At 40.8% G+C, this 23221-nt stretch overlaps 1 protein-coding gene across 1 annotated transcript in view; it reads right to left on the bottom strand.

Annotated features, from left to right (window-relative positions):
- The window catches only part of RGS7BP (regulator of G protein signaling 7 binding protein), a 34256-nt gene extending 28009 nt beyond the window's left edge, over positions 1-6247 (bottom strand). The window contains exons 1-2 of the mRNA XM_083883800.1: positions 6040-6247; positions 3152-3318 (exon numbers count right to left, since the gene is read on the bottom strand). Of these exons, the coding sequence (XP_083739926.1) occupies positions 3152-3318; positions 6040-6198 (326 nt within the window). The 5' untranslated portion in view covers positions 6199-6247. The remainder of the gene's footprint in view (positions 1-3151; positions 3319-6039) is intronic.
- Between the last annotated feature and the right edge of the window lie 16974 nt (positions 6248-23221).

The following is a 23221-nucleotide window of genomic DNA, read 5'->3' on the forward strand; positions in this document are numbered from 1 at the left end:
GTCGGAGACTTAATTTGAAGTTTCCTTTTTCAGTAACATTTTTTTTAGTAAATAGGTTTTTAAATACATCACAGTGTAAAGATGTCCTTATTCAATCTCAGCATTTTTTGAGATCTTAATATTTAGAGAAATCATATCTGTCAGATACAGATTGTTCAGATGCAGCCTTTGCACACTGAGTGCTGGGTAATATCAAGTATGTGAGAGAAGGCATCGTTCTATGCACAACCTGGTTTTTCGTATCTTTATTTTTTTAATGAAATCTCTGCTACCAGCAACCATCAGGTCTGAGCTAGATGGGGTAATGAGATCTAATCCAGTGTGGATTTTATAAGGTTTTTATGCTTCCTTGCTACCTCATCTTTTTTCACCATCTCCTTTGTCTTTCTCTCTCAGTTTCTAAAACATAAGTGTGACTTTCACTGCCTCTGCTTCCACAGCTGAATCTGCCTTTGTTGGAATATCAGTGTATCCTTTTTCTACAGGTACACTTACAGCTTTCTCTTCTCGTTCACATTACAACATCATCCTACTCTAATGTCTGCCTAAAATTCCAGAACTGATATGCCCAAGGTAGTTTTTTGTACTTATGACTTCTGTCCTGCTCAGTTTCTCATGCATTATCTCCACCTCAACATTTCTTTCCCTTCCCACAATTTCCAGATTCTTCCCAGAGCTCTCTTCCCCAGCACTAGAGGATTTGTTTTTGTTTCTTTCCTCCCAAGTCTTTGCATCTCTCCTCCTTGTTACCTTGCTTAGTCTTGTAGGACAAGTGAATTAGGAAAGAAAATAGGTGCCTCTTTTAATTGTCCAAGTCAGGCATGTATTTAAGAGTCTCAAATGCACTAGTGCCAACAGGAGTTGGACTAGGTCATCTCTAGATGATTGCCAGAGGTCCTTCTAAACCTAACAATTCCTTGATTCTGTGAAATCCCAATATAATCAAAGAGGAGCAGCATAACATTAAGGTGTCTGCTAATGTTCCAAGGAAAACACAGCACAAACAAGATAAACAAACTTAGCATTCCCTTAGACACTGACACCAATTTCTCAGAAGGAAGAGTGGCCTCCAACACTGAGGTAGATCACTCAGAGACTAACTGAACATTACTACATTACTGATGGCCGTAATTAACAGAATGCTGTGAAATGTTACAGTCTGGTAACATAAAGAGCTACTGGCCATTATTCTTTCTAGGTGGGAAAGCAACACATTTTCTTTAATAAGTTTTGGAAGACAGAACTCATTGCGTTACCCAGCACAGCGCTGTGTATTTTGAACTAAAGCAGCGAACTAAATAAGCCTTCATCCCATATGCTGACTAACAGTGGTTTCTGAGCAACACACAACCCCTCCTGACTATTTAATACTGAGGATGATTTAATGCATTCCTGTCCCTAAGCATTTTTCTTCCTGATACTTTTTCTTCCTATCCAATTATATTCCTATTCCAGATCCTATTTCATATGCACTACATCAGTCTTTTTGCTGAAGTAAAGACTAAATCTGAGACTATTTATTACTCCTCTCCTTCTATTTCTTTTCTTGCTGTATCTTCATTTCCCACCTTTCCTCACAAACACACCAATGTCTCTTTCATATGGCTTTCCTCAGCTACAGGAGGGTGGAGATGAGAAGCACATCTTGCAAAATGTTTGTCAAACCAAACAAGTAATTTCCAGAGAGTTTCTGACACCTACCAGTTGTTATGGATATCACAGTATTATCAGAGTTATTTAAAACAGTTTTAGATTAGCCAAATGTCAATCTCGCAGCAACTGCACAACCTTCAGGACATCTTTGTGTATATGACAGACTTCCAGCTGTGAAATGATTACTTAAAAACCTGTGTACTTTCTAAATAAACATGTATCAATTGTTTTCTTTGCAGTGAAAATATATTTAAAAGTTACAAAATAGGTTCAGCTTTTCAAATACATTATTTTGGTTTATATTAGTTTTTCTTTTGAGTCTGAAAGCACACAAGAAAAATCTCACTAGCTTGTTTTCCTATTTTCCAATGTACTGGTTAAAAATAACTACGTCTAGTCATTGCTGGTTTTCTTAAAAGTTCCCACCAACTTTAATATTTTAAAAGGATGTATTTTGTTTGAAGAACAAATCAGAGGTCACAAAACCAACTTAAGTGAGTTTGCACAAAGTCTTACTTGAAAATGGTGACCATTCTACTAAAACATCCAACCATTATCTTCTTCTGTTTGGTTTGTTAGTTTGGGCTCCCCTTGTACATCAACCCTGTAAAAGATCTCTTTTATATATTAAAGTGACGAAAGAAATTCAATGGGGATTAGGCAAAGCTACAAAAAAGAGGGTTTTTCTTTAGTGGTGCACAATGGCTTATGGTGGATAAGACAGATGCAGAAAGTTCTAATGAAGTGTAATCAGAAAGACATGACTCAGGGGGTACATGTATAAATATAAATGCCCCAGTCACCATACTGTGAAGAACCCACATGGAATTAGCAGCACGAATTCCCATTTTTTAGGAAACAGCTATTTATGCTGGTTGATCTTGCACTGAGGCATAGTCTCAAGTATGTGCTAATACATTCTGTCACCATGGAAAAAAAATGTACATAATGTAATACCAAAGAATAAATTAAAACATTATATGCTGGCAAACCGTTCATTCTTATTGCAACACAAACAAGGGTTTAAAAACATACAGAAGGTAAACACAAGTTTTCAGACTAGTATTTGTATTCCCCACACTCAATTTTCACCTTATTTTGGTTCAATTTTGTTGAGTCTCTAGTTGATCTGAGCTAGCTGTCTCTGAACTATTCAATTAGGTATACTCAATGAAAGGCTGGGCAGAAAGCTCTTGTTATTTCACCCTTGAAGGGCACAGCTTTCCCCTTCCCCTGTAGTGATACATAGTAAATTCCTGTTTGCCTTACATAAAAGCATCCAGTGCAATCAGGATATGTTCCTGGTAAGGGGACCAGGATTTGATCCGAAACTGTCCTATCATAAGGATATAGACATTCTACAAAATTTGTGGTCATACGCCTCTACGCCTGAAACAGAAACCCAAATTAATGCTTTTCCTGAAAGTTTCCATTATGTAGTATTTAACAAAGATTTGCACATGAATACGGCTTTAATTAAACATAAGTTGCCTCCTACCCAGAAATTGCAGCTAGTTTTTGATGAGCCTGACAGGCCATCTCACATCCCCGGGTTCGAGTTTTGTGCAATTCCGCATGCAGAGAAGGACAAGTGACAGAGACATCCCCAATAGAAATTACCAGCTCCCTGTAGAGAGCCACCTGGGTATTGAACTCCTGGACAAGCTGAAAAACAAAAAAAAAAAAGAGATTTACATACATGAGAATTTTTAACTAGACTGGGAAAACCAATCCAGTTTTTTTTTTAAAAATATGCCCAATCTAGGGCTTGTTCCTGCTGCTCACAATTTTGTAGCACACAGGATCAAGAGCACCCGATTCAGTAAATGACTAGAGCCTCCATGGCAGCTGCTTCTTCTGTGAGCTATAAATGTTCATCTGTAGGAAAGCAGTGTTTCTGCTTTTAATATCTGAAAGTGTTTGAGTTATTAGTATTAAATATTAAGCAGACAAAAAAACATCTGTTTTACTAGTAGCATGAGGTTATTTTTTGCTATCATGAAAGGCGAAAATATCTCCAGAAATTATTGCCTTTGCTCCTCCTGCTTCCTGATTAACAGCATATTCAGGGACTGGAATGTAGCATTTGCTTTTAAATCGGCAATTTTGCTAATTTATTTTGTAATGATTTCTGTTCTGCCACTTTCCTTCAACCCAGATTTCTGAGTTAAAACTCATCTGCTGTTACTGGCTGAGAAGATGTACCAGAAAGGCACTTTCCTGTTAAAATTCCAGAAAGCACCTTTTCTAAACTGCATGTGGGAAAAAGAAACAAACGAGTAAGTGAACACTACAACCTGTACAGAAATCCAATATCCAGCAGATGCATATGGATATGACTGGATAAATGGGTAACTTCAGAGTGATGGAAAGATCATTATTGTTTAGTTTCACTGATCACGTACTTGGAATTATATTTTAAGGAAACTAAGCATTTGCTGTCTTCTGAAAGAATGCACATAAGACCATTTGCTCCACATGGTGGCGGGGGTGGAAGGATTGGAGTAATAGAACAGAATATTTATTTATCTGTGTTTTGACCTCAATTTCCAAACTACATAAAAACAGACAAAAGTAATTGCTCATAATTCTGCAGTCATCATTAGCACCAGAAGTTCAACACACCCCAACAGAAAAACATGCTAAGAACCTGGAGTCTATCAGAGCTACTAATTTTTAAAGTCAAGCCCTCAAATTCTTATGCTCAGGAAATAAACGAGTCACTTCTGCAGTATTACATCCATACCCTTCATGCATCCCACTGCAATTAACTGTATAGCTGAGAACTGGCATCAAAAATAGTTTTGGCCATGCTCTCTTAAATTTCGTTTTAAGAATAGCAAATAGGTTCCTCTGCTTCAGGAGCAGCAAGTCAATCCAAGTGCATTTCAGTACATCTGCACCCTCCCACACCCAGATCCCAAACAAACCCAAAATCACACATCAAACAAAGCCCTAGGCACAATATTTGCTAAACAAGTCTTCAACTCTTATCATTCTGTAGCTTAAGAGGATGCATGAAGGCAATGGAGAGGAAAATAATTGTACTATGTTGTGTCATAGTGTGATTATTCTGCATTAGGAAGAAAAGCGTCGCATCCTGCAACTGGAAACTGGTTGCACCAGACTCGTTTTGCCAATTCTCACCTGACATCCCTCGTTTAAACAGGCTCATCCAGCCACCTCAGCATTGCCCAGGAAAACAAAACCACACATATGTTGCTGAATTGGAACAGAGAACAAGAAATAAACCAAACAGATTTTACCTCCTACCTGAATCCTACCGCAAATTGATAACTCACCTAAAAAACATGTTTTATTTCTAATCAATTAATTCTAACAACTCCTCTGTAACTAACCACATTATGCTGTTGGGAATGAGAAAAAAGGCAGAACCCAATAGGATCCACTTGTTGGGTATATTTATAGAGCTGCTGTGGCAGCTTTTGTTCCTCTATGCACTGGGAATTGCTCCCAATCTTGAAGCATCAGAGTGGATAATCTGCCAGCACATTTTTCAGCACTAGAGGAAAAAAAAAATTGCCAGAATCCAGCAGAATAGAAGTAGAGCTCCATTTTCAATGCTACTGGACAGAGATTTAGCCAGGTATGGATTTGTCAAGAAAAGTAACAGCAGCTTCATTTTTTCCCAACATCTGTCACAAGCTAGAGGGGCAATTTTGGGGCCCAGTGCCAGGCTGACTGTAACTCAAGGAGCCTGAAAGGGGGCAGATGGTGCTGATTTGGAGGGAAGTGTAAGGATGCAAGGGTTTTGAACATGAGTGGGGAAAAATACCAGAATCTGACAGTCCATAAATAACACAGGCACTGCTGGTGCTTCACCTGAGGTACCACAGCTGCAACCAGCTACTTCGGGAAAACTGGTAACAGGTGCCATATACATCAGGCACAGAATTTCAGGGCCACAAATTCTGTGTCCTGATTTAGAAGGACATTAGGGCGAGCATGTGGTTGCTCCACAAGACAGCGAGTAGACAGTGCAGCGATCCATCGGAGGCAACTATTTGCCCATTTAGGCTCCAGCGAGCCCAAATCTGGGTACACACAAAGCAGCTCGGTCTGTTTGGCGGTGTGTGTACCGGGGAGAAGACTCCCGCAGGACTGTCCGGGCGCTCCCCATCCCGCAGGTCTCGTCTTTCCTGCCGCTCCCGCTCTCGAACGGCGGCCAGTCGGGGCGCAGGGCATCACCCCGGCGGGGACTGCGGGTCTAAAAACAGTGCAACTGCACGTGATGGGAATAGCCAAGGTGTCGGGAGCCGCGGCACCGCTGCCCGCGCAGGGAGACCTCGGAAAAGGTAAAAAAAAACAGAACAAAAAACCAAAAAACCCCCACAAAACTACGGCAAGCCCGCCCGGGGTACCCACCATCTTACAGTCGTCCAGGGTTCTTTGGATCTGGTAGGCGCTGTCGGAGGCGCTGCCCCGGCGGTCGCTGTCGCGGCCGTGCGGAGAGGTCCTGCTGCCCTGGAAGATGGAGGCGGCGGAGCGGGGGCGCTTCCTGCGCCCGCTCGGTGCCGCGCTCATGCACACGCATCCGCCGCGCGGAGCCGCCCGCGGGCGCGGGCAGCGCCTTCCCCGCCGCCGCCCCGGGCACGGGAACGGGCACGGGAACGGGCCCGGGAACGGGCCCGCCCCGCTCGTCGCCTCGGCCGGGCCGGAGCCGCGCCGCTCACGGCTGCTGTGGGCGATAGCCTGGCGGGAGAGCCCGCGGAGAGCCCTGCAGCATCGCCTCCGCTACCGCGGGGAGAGGCGGAGGGACTGGCGCCTGCCCTCCTTCAGCAGCGGCAGCAGCAGCATGTCAGTCCCTGCGGAACTGCCCTGCCGCTGGCAGGCTCCTCCGGCGGGGAGGGCAAGACCGTGCCTTTCCTCCGGGGAAAGGCTCCCATGCAGCTCCCGGCGGGGGAGCCCAGCCCGACCCGCCGCCTGTGGCCGGGCGCCCGCCGGGAGCGGCGCGGGAGGCGCGGAGGGGCTGGAGCCGCCTGCAGCACCGCCCCGGGGGCGGGAGCGCCGTGCCCGCGCCCCGAGCCCGCCCGGGGGGCCGGGTCAGCACCGAGACCCGCCAGGATGAGCCCCGGGATGAGCCCCGGGAGCCGCCCGACCCGCCGGGATGAGCGCCCAAGGGCACCGCCCGCCCCGCTGCTGCCGAGTTTGGTGCCGGTTTTCAAGAGGCGTGCTCAGCCGTCGCTTTTCTTTTTGAAAAAGATTTGGTTCGATGTTCAAAATTTTATCAAATTTAGTCAAATGTTAGAGGGCGTCCCAGCGAGGGATAGGAGGATGTTGCAGGATGTTCTCTGGAGGAGAAGCCGTGTGAGGAGCAGCTGAGGTCACTGGTTTGTTGGACCTGGAGAAGAAGAGACTAAGGGGAGACCTCATTGTGGAAAGGTGCAGGTGCCAATCCCATCACTCTCACAACCAGTGCCAGGACTTGAGGAAATGGCTTAAAGCTGAGTCAGGAGAGGTTTAGGTTGGATATCAGAAAATTTGTCACTCAGAGGGTGGTGAGTACTGGAACAGGCTTGCCAGGGAAGCATCACTGCACCAAGCCTGACAGTTCAAGAAGTGTTTAGACAACATTCCCATTCATGTGGTGGGGTTCTTGTGTTGTCCTGCACAGGGCCAGGAGCAGATTCAGTGGTCCTGATAGGTCCCTTCCAACTCACCATATTCTATGATACTGTGACTTACTTTCTGTCTCTAAAAACTCCATATTTTGGGGCTCTAACAAAATGTTTGGTATGTGTGATGCGACAAGATTGTATTTGTTAATTGTAGGAAAGAGAGGAAATATTAAATAATAATCGAGTGTATTAAATAATAACGGAGTGGAGAAACTCTTCTCTGCACCAGTGGAAAAACTCTTCTATGCACCAGCACCATGGTGCAGTTCCAGTTCACCAGGCTGATGCTCACAGTCCTCTGAGGCCGTGGGCACCATCCCCTCTGATGCAGAGGGCTGTGGGGCTGTGTCTGTCCTGTGTCTGTCCTGTGTCTGTAGCTCCCTTCCCCGGGGGCTCTTGGGGACTGCACTGCCCCAACATGACTTGTGGTCTGAGCTGGCTTCAGCTTCTGCTGGTGCTGTTCCTCTCTGTACCCAGGGAGCTGTGGCTGCTTAGCTCACTTCTGGTCTAATTTTCTTTATTCAGGCAGCTGAATAAGAGCTTTTTTGTGTTTCGGTAATGTTCTTGAATCCAAAGCAACATCAAACACATCACACAGAGTAACCTAGTCTTGCCAGGGAGCTTGAATATGCCATCAGTGGCACTCTGGCAGCTGGAGGAACTCTTTTCAGGCTGAGCTGAAAGTTACTGTAACACAGACAACCTGATATCCACTTTAATCTGGGTACGGCCTATGAATCTACTTTGAAAGTCTTTTTTAGACTTTTCCTGCTATTTTCACATAAAATGTAAGCTACTGGATATGTGGTTGTATGGATGGATTTGTAGCACTTGAAAGCACTGTCATCACATTAGTTAGAACTAAAAGGACCTTGTAATTGTAACTTCACCTTTGTAAATATACTACTAGATTTCCAGCATTCAGCACAGAAAAACTTGCAGTTTTCTAGTCCTATTTTAATGACACAAGTTATTTTTTTCATAGTTAATTAAATTCTTTTCTAGGAAATAAATGCATGAGATTACACTTTGAGTCAGGATATCATACTGCTACAATATAGAGAAAAGACATTTCCTAAAGGCAAGAAAAATATTTTTAATACTGGTAAAAAGCAAAATGAACACATCCTCCCCTCACATCTATGTAGGTGAGAAAAAATATATTTATAAATGGAAATTAAATATAACACTATGCCATACCACAGCTAGTGCTTTATTCATTGCTTAAGGATCATTTTAGTCAAATGTTGTAGTCTTTTTTCAGTCTATTTCTAGTCGTATTAAGAGCTACTGCAATAGCAATAAGGAAATAATGCTAATACTAAACCAACAACAATAAATCTATCAAAGAGTGCAGCATGTTTGCTTTTAAGTTAGCTGTCTTGGCCGAAGCTCTTATCCCTTGAAATCAGCATCAAAGTCCCACTGGCTTTTAACAAAGATTATAATTTAGTTCCTGGTGATATATCTGCCCTATATAAAGCTGAGTCACAGCTCAGTTTTGTCTGTCAGCCAGCATCTGGAACACTTTTGAAGTTCTAGTGACTTACTTCACTTCACATGGTATATTCAATATGTCCACATTTGGAAGTGGATATTGTGGTTCTGTAATTCGTAAGACTCCATGTTTTCATAAGTTTTCTGGCTGACCTCTGAAATCGTCATGGAATGTGGTGAATTTGATGACACTTCATCAGCATAACCCAGGGCCAGATTGGAGAAACATGTGAGTGACAGGTGTCTGGAGTGACAGGTATCAGCTCAGTCTGGGATGCATAAGAAACAATGATTTTTGTAGGTGTCCCAGGAATGGGGATGGGGAAAAGAGCTCCAAGCTAAGCCACCAAAGGCTGTTGCAGAGTGGGCAGTGGAAGCAACAAGATTCTGTTTGAAAATATGTATCACAGGGAAACAAAATGCTCTCTCTTGAAACCAGAGTTATGTATGTTGAAAACTTTCCTCAAGAGAGACACGATTTTTTCTTCTCGTCTGAACTAGTGTTTCTCTAAACTTTTCCTTATGCTAGGTTCATCTCCTGATGTTTGATGGATTGCAGGAAGCAGGGGCTTGTTGCTCCCTCCCATGGCATCCTCTCAAAACCACATGCAGGTGACCTTGAGATAAGTTCAGAAAGTACATGGCCTGTTACAGTCAAATTCTTTGCAGCTCTATAAGTCATAATGAACCAAAAGTATATATATGGGCTTTCTTCTGCCAGCCTGTAAAATGAAAAAATGAACTGGGATGAACTTTTTAAAATGATTTGTGAGTTTCTCTTGTTCCATTTTGTTGTAATCTTTGTCTGGTCCATTTATTGCTCTGCCTGTTAGCTTCTGATGATATTTCTCAAGGGTGTGTAGAATGTAATGGACTAGGTAAGGAAAGAGATATGTAAAATTTAGGAGGAAAAAGGACTATTTCTCTAGATACAGATAAATGTAGAGAAGAGGAAACCAAGAAGCAGGTACTGAAGAAAAAGTGAAAGTATTTCTGTGTGATCTTCTTAAGACAGAAAAATAAGCAATAACTTTAAAAGTTAAATTGAAAATGAAAACTAAAATATATATACTTGTACATTTCTATAAAATAAGTGTTTTTTTTAAGAAATTGAAGTGACTATCTTTCTAAGTAAGTATGGTACATTTTAAACAGAGCACAGATTTATACCCTGAAAATGTGGAGTGAGATCAGTGTCTGGAGATAAAGTACTTGATTTTTGTACCAGGCTTCCTGTGGAGTAAAACTGTTTAACTTTCACAAAGAACAATGTAATAATGTATTTGAAAATCACAACTTTAATGGCCATTTCTTTATAATGAATCACGATTTCATGACACTGGGAAGTTAGGGTAAGGAGTGCCACAAGAGGGACTATTCCATAGTGATTCCATAAATTCTTTTATGTATCCAAAGTGTCAGTCTTCCTGACTTCAGAGGTTCTCCAGCAGAGACAGGTCCCAGCGCCCTTTCTCTTCAGCCTGTGCTCAGTGCAACTCTTACCAAGTCAAATTATTTTGTAGCAAAGATTACATACCTTAGTGTATTTTCATTGTGGAGCAGTCTAATACCAAAGTATAGAAAAATATAATACCCAGTTGTGGTAGCTAACAGCTGGCCTAGGTGACTCAGTCATAAATAATCCAAATTTTAATTTTATGACTGAAATGTGACTAAGTATATAACTACCTTGGTTATATAACTCGACCAGTCTGGGCTTTTGGGGAGCAGGTCTAGGCCATAAGGGACATGGGCAGCTGTTGGCAAGTTAGCCATGTGGCAACTAAATCAGGCAATCAGGACTAATCACATGGACTTTCAAAACTATATAAGGAGAAGAATTTCAATAAAAGTTGGCTGTTGTCACAAGAACCTTGGTGTGTTCTGTCACTTACCTGTCTCCAAAACTGTGACAGGTGGTGACATCTCAACGTGATGCAACAGCGGCTGTGGGTAGAATGGGGGGACAGAGGGCAGCAGGGATAGATGCTTGTGGTCTGTAGAGCTGCAGAGAGTGGTGAGGAGAGCTGTGGTAGTCCTGGTGGACCAGTGGGTATAGCTGTGAGCAGCCTATAGAGCTGCAGAGAGCAGTGTGGAAAGCTGGACCCTTTGTAAATAGAAGACATCACCAGGAAACACAGGAGCATGGGCTTTGGTGGAAGAAGACCCCATGGTAAAGGTATGGACTCTCTTTTTAAGGAAATGGGGGATAAAATATGAGGAGTGGGCTTTGCTAGCCTTGTTAATGTGGTCCGAGAATCAGGGTTGGACATGACTGAAGGAGCTGCCTTGGGACTGGGCTGGCAGATTTATGATTGAGGCAGCTTCCATAAGCGATGAGACCACCATTAATGTCATAAAGCCCTGGAGGCTCATCGTGGACTTACTGAGCATGACACAAAGATGGCAGTGAGGATGACACGGTGCTGCCTACCAAGGTGTTTGGCAAGGACAGGGCACTGGGAGGGGCAGCAGGAGGCATGGACACCACACTGGGTGTGTGGGAGAGGAAGATGGATGAGAGAGCCACACAAAGCTGTGCTGCTGCCCTGTGCTGGGATGCCTCACCAGTGGAGCGTCCTGCAGCCACAGGAAGCCACACTGCTGCCCTGTGCCAGAACACCTTGCCAGTGGGGCATCCTGTAGCTGTGTGAAGCCATGCTGCTGCCCTGTGCCAGAATGCCTTGCCAGCAGAGCATCCTGCAGCTGAGACAAGCTGCTGTGATGTTGTGCCTAGCCGCTGCGAAGTTGCATCAAGCTGTGGAGCTGTGTCTGCCACTGAGCCATGCCATGATGCTGTGTGAGGCGAGCGCTCAGCAATCACACTGGACCATGCAGGATGACAAACACGGCACCATGTGTTGAACAATCATGATGACACAAATAAAAAGCCTAAGTTGAATGAGGCTTTCCACCCAATTTGACAAGCCTACCCTCTCCTAGCCAGTGATATATATCCTACATACCATTGGAGCATGGGTGCTTTGCAACCCAATGTACCATCTCCTACTATGATACCTGCCACCTGAGACATTCTGATTGTGGATTTAAAAGATTGCTTTTTTACTATCCCATTATACCCTGAAGATACCCAAAAACTTGCTTTCACTGTGCCATCCATTAGTAACTTTGCACGAATCGACCATTATCAATGTTTTACCACAAGGAATGGAAAACAGCCCCACAATCTGTCAATGGTATGTTGCACAGGCCCTTTCATCAGTAAGGTAAAAATTTCCAGGGGCATACTCCTATCACTACGTGGATGATATCATGATAGCACCCCCAACCAAAAAGACCATTCACAGATTCAGCCAAGCTTGATGCAAGCATAAAAAACATTTGAGCTACAAGTAGCACCAGAAAAAGTGCAGCAGCAACCACCCTGGCAGTACCTTGGACTCAAAAGAATGGATCAGACCATACAGCCACGAACAATTTGAATCTCAACAAAAATTCAAACTCTAAATGATGCACAAAAACTTTTGGGTATCATAAACTGGATTAGACCCTATCAAGGATTGACCACCCTACAACTGGCACACTTATTTGACATCCTAAAATGTGATCCTGACCTAAATTCTCCCAGAAAATTAACCCCAGAGGCAAAAGCCACTCTTGAAATAATAGAGCAGGCTATCACAAACAGACAAGTCCACCAGACATGCCCAGAGGCGTGCATTACTGTATTTATTTTCATTGTTGATTTTTATGCTACAGGGATTATTGGACAGTGAGATACTCTGTGGCCTGACCCATTGCATATTTTAGAGTGGATGTTTCTATCTCACCGACCTATAAGGATGGCTCCTACCTTCTTTGAGTTAATTGCACAATTAATCATCAAACACCATCAGAGATGCTTACAATTAAGTGCAAGAGATCCTTATAAAATTATTTATTATTATTATTATTGTCCTGTGTCAGAAGAACAATTTGAATAGTGCTTTGCCAACAGCACAGCCTTGCAGAGTGCCTTGCAAAATTTTTCAGCACAAATTACCCAAGCTATACCACTATTATACTATTCTATACTATTACTACCAAGCCATAACTTACTGCAGTTGAGTGGGACCACTGCACTGTCCCTAGAACCTCTGAATAGTTGCATGCCCCTAAAAGGTGTTACAGTGTTTACTGATGGTTCCAGGAAAACAGGAAAAGCCATTGTAACGTGGAGAGAGGAAAGTGAATGGCAAACATTGGAAGGTTGTGAGAGTGGATCACCTCAGTTGTTGGAGCTATGTGCTGCAGCAATGGCTTTCCAATGTTTTCCCCATATTCCTTTAAATGTGGTAACTGACTGCATATGTTGCAGCTATTACACGGAGATTAGACTGAGCCCTGATGAGAGAAATTGACAATGCACCATTATTTGACCTACTGAAAACTTCATGGCATACCATCCAGGCCAGAACTTGCCTTTATTATATCTTACATATTAAAAGTCACACCAGCTGACCAGGTTTCATTGCAGAGGGCAATGCTTGAGCAGATTGGCTAGCTAGCCCTGCTTGGACAGCACCACAGCCAGATATGCTTGCACAAGCAAAAGCATCACACGCCTTCTTCCATCAATGTATTGGAGCCCTACAGCAGCAATTCCTGCTGTCAAATACAAAGGCTGGTAATATAGTTAACACCTGTGCTGACTGCCAAGGCCACACTGCAGCACTGCAGGTGGGAGTTAATCCTCCTGATTTGAGAGCTTTACAAATCTGGCAAACAGCTGTCACACACCTCCTTGAATTTGGATGTCTAAAATATGTGCATGTCTCAATTGATACCTTCTCATCAGCTATATGGGCTTCAGTACATGCAAGGGGAAAGGAGTTGGGATACCATCACACATGAGTGATCAGCCTTTGCTGCTTTAGGTATCCCCCATACCATCAAAACAGACAATGGTCCTGCATACATTTCACAAAACACTAGACAATTCCTACAGCTCTGGGGTGTTTTACATCACACTGGTATTCCCCACTCAGGGACAGACAGACCATCGTGTAATGGGCAGATAGATGACACTTTAAAATATATACATGATAAACAGAAAGGGGGAATGTATGGTGAGACCCCACAGAGTAGAGTGGCTAAAGCTATCTATACCCTGAACCATTTAACAGTATTAGTAAATTGAGAGAATCCAGTAATTTTAAATCACTTTATATCATTGCAATCATCTAGTGATGCCCAGTCACCTAAACTCAAGGTAATGGTATGAGATATTATCACTAATAAGTGGGAAGGTCTGTGGGTGGTCTTACCTGGGGGTGTGGGTATGTTTGTAATTCCATGGACAAGGGAACATGATGGGTACCTGCCAGGTGTGTACACCCTGCTCTGTGTCCTGCTTGGGACCTGAAGCAACACCTTCCTGATGAAGCAACACCCCAGCAGATGTTGTGAAGCAACAATTTACATAACTTTTACACCTGCTACATGGAGAGCTGAGACTTTTGAGGTGACAATTTATTTAAGGATTTTTATCTATTTAAGGATATGAAGATTTTATATATTGAAAGAGATGAGGACTTAAGGATTTTATCTATTTAATGACATGAATCACAGACCCAAACTAAGACAATTTTTTTTCTCATTTTAGTTGCTTTTCTCAGGATTCTAAAGTTGAATTGTTTCCTGTTTGTAGAGTTAAGCTGTAAAATTGTAACTTCTAAGTAATGAGCCTGCTGTATGCCATTTTGAGATTACCATATTGCTGGTAATCCCGTTTGACACCTCATGGATATGAATGTTACATCTCCAATGGTATGTAGGATATATATCACTGGCTAGGAGAGGGTAGGCTTGTCGAGTTGGGTGGAAAGCCTCATTCAACTTCGGCTTTTTATTTTTGTCATCATGATTGTTCAACACATGGTGCCGTGTTTGTCATCCTGCCTGCAAGGGCCCTGCTGAGGATGACAGACACTCACCTTTGTATTTAAAAACAACAAGCGGAACTGTGGTAGCTAACAGCTGGCCTGGAGACCTCACAGTCATAAATAATCCTAATTATAATTCTATAACTGAAATTTGACTAATTATATAACTACCTTGGTTATATAACTCAGCCAGTCTGGGCCATTGGGGAGCAGGTCTGGGATGTAGGGGACATGGGCAGCTATTGGCCAGTTTGCCACGTGGCAACTATATCAGGCAATCAGGACTAACCATGTGGACTTTCAAAACTATAAAAGGAGAACAGTACTCAATAAAAGTTGGCTGTTGTGACATGAACCTTGGTGTGCTCTGTCACTTGCCTGCCTCCAAATCTGGAACATTCAGTTTCTTTAGAAGTCAGTGTTTTTGGCCGCAGGTACATTTTGAATCTAAAACCAATTGACACAGATACCCTTCAAATCAAAGAAACATATCTATGTTGAGAAATTTGTAGTCTGTCAATTTCACAAACAGGCAGTCTATCAGTTAAACTTGTAAAGAAGACAGGAACACTTTCCTAAGTTCTGTTGTCTTAGAAGTCTCAATAATTTCCAAGTTCACTTAGGAAGCTAATGTTCTTGCAGTGTATTAGCAGCAGAGATGCTGAGGAAGAGGCTTACTTTGCTTGCTGTCAAGTTTTTAAGAAATGTAATCACTAGGGAGACTGTAGCTGTCAGCCCAGCACAGGCATGTTGCTCTTGGTTAGGAATGCATGAAACAGCATGCTTAAGCTAGCAAAAATGTAAAAGTGGCTATGTCTGCTTTGCTTGTCTTCTCTGTAAGTGTTGCAAAAGATTGTTCATGCCTTGAGGATTCTAGAAATTATTTTGTAAGATATTTGGCAGTTAATAACTACTGCATTCTTTAAAGCAGAGAATGACAGAAATTCTAAATCAGATAATCCAGGATATGTTCCCACTTTCTGCAGTTCTTTACCACATATATTTACATATGCAATTCCAACATGAAGTTACACAGAAATATCTGTGGGAACAGTCAGGAAGCTAGCCAACTGCATTTTTCAAATTTATCTGGATTTGCCCAACACAATATAGGATTTAATGACAAGGAAATCTAAGGTGGCCCATAGAACCAGATATCTTTTGCTTTCACTTCTGTATTTTTTTTAAAACACAGTGTCATTACTAACATAATGTTAAAACCATCAGCACTTCTGTTATTAAGAGAGGGGAAAAAAAGCCTTCTGTAAAGCATTAGCACAGAAAATCTTCAAACTGCAGAAATGAAAAATTATTTCTGAAATGAACATGGTTGAATTTCTCTTTATGAAAGTATGAAAGTGAATGATTTACTTTTAGCTCTAATGTAGTCAGTACAATAGAGAATGGCTATAAATAGTGTAGACAATGCAAAAAATTAATACAGTTTTGCCTTAATATTACCTATTTTTTTTATTATCACAGAAAATCTGACATAAAACAAAGCCACCCAAGAAATGGAAGATAAAAGAGACCACTTATAAATCTTCCTGTAAGAGTCTGTAAAAAAGCCAAGACAAAAAATCTTTAATGTCATAAAACACAAAGCCCAAAATTATTAAAAAATATGTGTAAGAACTAAATATTAAAATTCCTTATGAGTCACAACTCTCATGACAAATTTAATAAAAGACTGCAGAATAAAATATTTGAATAAAGTCTCACAATGAATCTGTACATTATTAATTGACTGGTGAAGATTAAACTCAAAGTAAAAGATTGCTATTATTAAAGAAGAATAGGAAGACCTGTGAAAATGAAAACACTATGGATCTGTGAGGAACTGTTAGAGAGACGACTGAGAACAGAGCTTCAGCCAAATGGATATTTAAGTAATTAAAGTCTTTAGATGTATCAGAGCTCTACTACTTAGAAAATGCAATGTTTGGCATATAGTGGTTTAGAGAGTTCTTAATGGATGCGTAAGAGAAGTATGTGGGGTTTGTGTTTTTATATTAAATGTGTAAATTGCACTAATTTATGCATTCAGGGAACATATACTTAATTCAAAAAACCAAGTATGGTCTTTTGAGAATCTGAGAGTAATGCATAAATACCAAACCCAAGTACTCTTCATCTTGCTTATGTCTACAGGAAAAAAGCCTGGATCACTACAGAGGCCCTCTACTATATGGTCAGAAACATTATAAACACTCCTGTACTTTATAAAAGTGGAAGAGATGGCAAAATTTGCACTCATTGTCATGTCCATGGCTGTTTTGTAGTGGTTATTAGAAATAAAAGGCCTATACAAAATCTCTGGTTTATTCAGTATTAGAAATAGTTTTGCTACTGTCTGTATTTCCTCCTGGTCATGCAGTCCCAGTGCTCAGGAATGGAACAGAGCACAGCATAAACTATGCCAACAAGAGGAATCTTGCTGGTACATGTTTACATGGCTAAATGTTTACATTTTTAAAATAAAGAGTCTTTTTATAAAATTTTTATGGTTCTCTTTCAAGGTTTTTAAAAGCAGAAGTCAAATAACATTTTAAAAAGGACAAATATTTTCAGATAAAGAGGGCAAGTCAAGGATAGTAAAACTTTACTACTGTATCTAATGTAACTATAGCACAAGAATTGTGCTGTTACAAGGAATAATCCAAGTGTATGTCTCAGAGCAAGTGACCTAATGAAACTCTGGACACTAAATCAGACTGGACACTTAGGCTTAGTAATTTTGACAAATTTCTCTTTAAGTTATAAGAAGATGAGAATACAACTCAGAATAAGCAAACTCATTGGAAGAAGCAGCAGTGCTCTGAAATATCTTCTACTTGTCATTACAATTTGGCCTTGTGAAACAGCGTTTACAGTCCAATCTTTACTATTCTGCCTTCCCTGATAACTATTCACCAGCAACATAATAAAAATCTTGTAGCCCTACAAATTAATTTTTTACATCAATTTCAGTTACTCTGTTGTGTCTGTTACCTGGTTGGAGGAGGTTTTTGAAATGATCATTACTTGACTTTGGAATTAATGTGTTATTGAAATGAACAGAAATGGATCACATCCTGTTAAGAACTATCATCTGGACTGTTACATTGCAAGTTAAATACCCATTTGAAAGATTGATTTGAAGAACCACATTTTCATAATTTCTTTAAATGAAAGCTTAGGTCTCATGGGAGATGATTCCCATTGTTGTTGTTTCCATGTAACTGTCATTACAGCACACCACCATGACTTAATCTACTTTTTGTATGTGGTAAGTACAGCATAGTTCATTTTTCCTGGAAAAAGCAGTTTGGATTGAATCAAATGATCAGTGTGGATTCCGGGGGGGAAAGCTGAGCTCTTATTCTGCCTTACAAGATTTTCAGCCTTGTTGCTCTAAGTAACTGCCTTGAAATCAAGAAATTCTTGATAGGGATACATATTGCCAAATGCCTTTGTTGTATTTGTCCTTAATCAGTTAGCAACCTTCTTTCATTAAACTCATTGACCTAGAGAACTGACTTTTTAAAATTCATGGGTAAAATTTTCAACAGACAGAACAAAAGCTGTAATTGTTCTTGATGAACACTGAGTACTTCTGAGAATCTGGCTGCGCATTGTGACAGACAAGGACAATAATGAGGACCTTTCTTTTTTGTTTGCCTAACTTTTAAATATTATGTTATTCTTTCAAAAATCTAGAAAAAGTTTGAGAGACGATGGTGTTGCCTGGTGTTTTTTCAATGACATTCACTTGAAGCAGGGAGAATTTTGAGGAAAACTAGAACAGAATAAACTAGGCAATTTCTGAAAATAGAATATGAAAATAAAATTTAAAAAAACCCAAGCCCAGCAAACCAACCAAAAACCCCCAAACGAACAACAACAAAGAATCCACCCAATCCAAAACAAGCAACACAAAGCATTCTCCTTAGATTGAGAAAAGGACATGTGGGAGGACCTGAAGTGATTAAAAAAGATACAACACATGCTTTTCTTGGAATATGTTTTTAAAATCCCTAAAGTTAAGATCTGAGAGTGTATGACTAGTCTCCTAAAAATACAGGACTGGATTACTGTATAGAGGCAAGGAATTAAGTGCTTGGTTCCAATGTTATTTTAGAGACTTGCATTTTCTATTTTTGTCTTTTTTTTTCTGTTCTTTCAAACTTTGTCCTATTGTTTCTTCGCTTTACGTTCTTCACAGTTTATGTCATATCTTTTAATTGGCCCATTTTCACCTCCTTTTTTTCTTGTAGTCTCACATTATCCTTCTAGTCAATGTTTTGTACTTATTTTTCTGGTTTTGTTTCTCACTCATTTCTTTGTTGTCCATAGTCACATTTGTTTTTTCTGTGTGATTGAAGAACAGTTTTGTATTTTGTTTTTCTAAACAACATGTAAAACTATAGTTTTGAGATTAGCACGTCAGACCTCCAAATATGAGCAAAATTCAAAGCTTATCCTACACAGGCTAAAACTTATAATGAGAGAGGAAGATCTGTTGTACAAATCTGAAAATCACATTAAAAATTCACATATAGACCCAGCCTACACTACCTGACAGACTTATAGGGCCAGAACCTTAGTCCTGTCTTTGTTCACCACAGGTAGCCACAGAGGACTGGAGAAATCCTGTGAAATATATGCTACATATATGTAGGATATATCTAATATAGATTAATATTTGCATTTATATTATTTCTTCCCCTTATCTCTGGGGAGAGCTACAGTTAAGGGAGGAAAAACAACTTGAACAAGAGCTCCATATGTAATTAGTGAGTTACTCTTAATATGGGGCTAATGTGAGTGGAGTTCAGTTCCAGTGTTTTCTATGTTCCCCAGATGATGGAATTGGGAATATACTTATTAATTTAGATGGCACGAATGGGAATGGACAGTTGCTGGAACTCAGCTGAGAATTCATTGTGATCCTGACAAATTGAAGATACCATCTTTAAAAAAGTAGTGAAATCTTTTAAGGAAATGTGCAAGTTATTGCACTTTAGTAGAAGCTATCTGCCATAGGCTAGGTAAAGCCCTGCAGAAAAAGAGCAAATTCATATTTTGCCTGTAGCCTTTTTCTATTTTCCCTTCCCTTTCTATTCACAGAACACCTGCTATTGACATTTGAAAGAGAATATAGTGTTCTAAACATTGTTCATCTGTTTTGTTTGTAAACATATTCTGTTATTTTAAGGAAATGCCAAATGAAATCTTTACCAACACATCAATAAAAAAGAGGCTAAAAGTATGGATAAGCAGCATGAAGAGTATGACAAATGGCCCTGGTGGTTTTTTTTGTTGTTGTTGTTTTTCTTGTAGACTTGCAATAGATATAAAAAGTTCGATGCCCTGAATCCACTTACTGGTTTTAGATTCCCTGAAGGCACTTACTGGTTTTAGAGGAGATTGCTTAAATTCATCAGCTTTATAGGTAGCAATAGCACATGATTCCTGCAGATGTTCTCATTTGCTGTCTTTAGTAAGGAAATGAATTTCATAATACCTATGGTTATTCCAGGCGTGTGGCTTCATAGGTGGGTTTCTGATTATAAGTTGTCTCGGACAAAATCTTTCATTCTTATCTTTAACGGAGCCTGTGGTATTTTCTTTATCAATACAACCTAATTACTTGATGTGATGGATAGAAAGTTTTTAACTAGTGGCCTCTCAAAATAGCCCTTGTCACAGCATGACAAGCATATAATTTGTACAGTAGCAGCACCTTGGTAGCTCTTCCAGTCCTCAGGAGCAATTACTTCAGGGAAGGTGTAAATTCAAGACCATATGAATCCATGTAAGATTTTTGGTTTGGCCTACAATCTTCCTTGAAATTAACAAGCAAGCCATATAAACTGTGCTTTTGTAAAGAAATACTTTTTAATAAACGGAGTAATTAAGTCTCAGTCAAAACAGAATTTGCTTTTATTGTAGGCAGAAATTGTTCAGGTTCCCAAATGAGATTGTGACAAATAGTAACCAACAGAACTGGCTGTTGAGAACAGCAGTGCAGTAACCCAGGAAATGATAAAGCACAAGTTAGTTTGTTTGGCAACAATATATATAAGTAAACAAAAGGCCCTTTAGAGTTGTTAAACACAAAAGACTTCTTATGAAACAAAAAGGGAAAGCAAAAATATGTCAAGGATTTATCTTACTAGATTTTTTGTTTGCTTTGCTTTGTGTTTCCAGACATATGTGGACTTAGTTGGGTGGTGTTGGAGTCCAGGGCATCCCTCTGGGTGCCCTGGAAAGTCACAGACCTCGGTAGAGAGGCCTGGGACCCAAAGAAGAGGGTCTGGGGTCTGTGCAGGGGGGTTTGCCTGGCACAGAGCCCAGGAAGACACAATCTTTGATTTTGGTCCATGTGAAAAACATCCATCAGAGAGAAGAATTGCAAGTCACAAAGGTGTTACAGAGAGTAGTGTAGTTATCACTGTGCAGAAGATTTTGTAGTTTTGGATTTTTAGAATGTAGATACCAAGGGACAAGATGGAGATTTTTAGGGCAGTGCCCTGGGTTCTTCTACTTCTCCCTTGGCATCCATCTTCTGCAGTGATCTGGGCACAGAGTAGTTTCAGTGGATTGGTTCAAAGTAGACATGACCCTGTTAATATAGGTGATAGACATTGGCACAGAATTGTAAACAATGGGTACGTAGTTATCTGTATGAGAGGTACTGACCTCCCATCACAGGGGGGAGTCCCCTCGTGTCCAGGCTGCTGTGAACATCTTGGCTGGACACAGAGAATTGTAAGATAAGAACTAATAAACAATGCGAGAAACCAGAAAACCAAGACCTTGAGACTCCTCATCATTCTCGCTCTGCACCGAGCACCGAGCTCAGCACAGAACACAGAGACACAGAGTCAGACAGCAGACCCTAAATCCTTCAGAGGTCAAGAGGGAAAATCACTCCCTTGGAGCCCACACGAACCACCAGCCAGCTTTGGAATCTCGGGTGAGAAACAACCAATTAAACCCGAGAGGTGGAAGGATGGCATTTAGTAATTTTTCAATTTCTACTATTTTTGCTTACTCTTTTGAAGCTCAGGGGCTAGTTAATTTTTAGGAAATAGATTTAATTCCTTACAATAAATTTTGTTTTCTGCTCTTATTTTACATGTATTCAAAAGCATCACACATAAAAACATTTTATTTTTCAAAGAAAGGTACTTGGGAGGGTTGTATCCATAAAAATCTGCCTGTGTTCTCACAGTTCACTTTCACAGTAAATAGTGCTCCTGCTAATAATAGAGTTGTTTAAAGTTGAGTTAGTGTGTTTGGTTTCGATCCTTAGCAATTATATCCTCTCCTGAAGCAGCTGAGCATCCAGAGCCTTCTAGGATAATTCACTGTAAATGGACCTTTTCAGATACTACATCAGGACTCCAGTAAATGGTTCAAAAGGCCACTTAATGTTGCTGTATGTAGGTTTCTGTTACATACACAGATTTGAGAATACTGTGGCCAGTATTTCTTATGTCTCCTGTTGTACTGTTTTAATGGGTTTTTTGTAGGCTACTGAGCATTATTTTTCTCCTCCATATTATTAAATGTTTGGTGCAGAAAGTAGTATCTTACAAAGCTGAGATTTTTTTACCTTGGTCTTCTGTCTGGACATTAAATACAAGCCTTTTTTTTCCTTCTTAATAAAAAATTGCTCCTGTAAGGATGATTTATAATTGTTTTAACTTAGATACTTTGTGAAATTAAATAGATGCACAAGTGCCCTTACAGTTGTGTATCTAGAATAGCTTCAGAAATAAATTGATGCAGCTTTTCTTATTATAACAGGCTGGCTAAACCTCCCTATTGAGTTTACATTAAGGACAAGGTGAAATTTTTTCTCAATCTCATGGCAAATGATACATTGTTGGGATTTAGGATTTTTCCTTCTGTTTCTTTCACTCACGGAATATTGTCCCACCTGTCACTAAGAAACCATAATGACTGATACTTAGGAGAGAGAAAAGTTTCCATGGGAAGGGTTGTCAGAGTCTGTCCAAGGATGTGATTTGCCTCACAACTGTCTCAGATGGTTGGGAACCGGGACCCTGAAGGGAGCCCCTGGCCTGGCTGAGGTGGAACGTTTGTCGAGTCTTGGAGGACTGAGAACAATAGAGCTTGTTACAGTGGACTGAGCTGACTAGCACTGACTGTGCTAAAAGGGTACAGCTCGTAGCTTGTCCCTGAGCACCCAACCTTAACACAGGTTCCTGCCTCAGCCCTGTGCCACTTGCTTGGTTCTCCTTGGCTCCGTGCCACTCGCCTTGGTCCTCGCCTCAACCAACCTATAAAGACTCTGGAGACCCGAACACCTTTGTGATCACCCCACTGGAGAAGATCGTGTCTATGGGCATCTCTACGCCTTGAGGACTCTGACTCTCCACGTTGGTAGCTATAATCCCCTTCCCCTCTTTCTCTGTCTTTCTCACTAGTCTCTATTTTCTTTCCCTACTATCGCATTGTGGGCACTAAATAAAAGTGCATTTTTGTTTAAGCAAACTGAGTTGTCCCCTGCTGTGTCTTTTGCGCTTTGAGATC

This window comes from Zosterops lateralis (assembly GCF_965231275.1).
Source record: "Zosterops lateralis genome assembly, chromosome: Z".
Lineage (NCBI taxonomy): Eukaryota > Metazoa > Chordata > Aves > Passeriformes > Zosteropidae > Zosterops > Zosterops lateralis.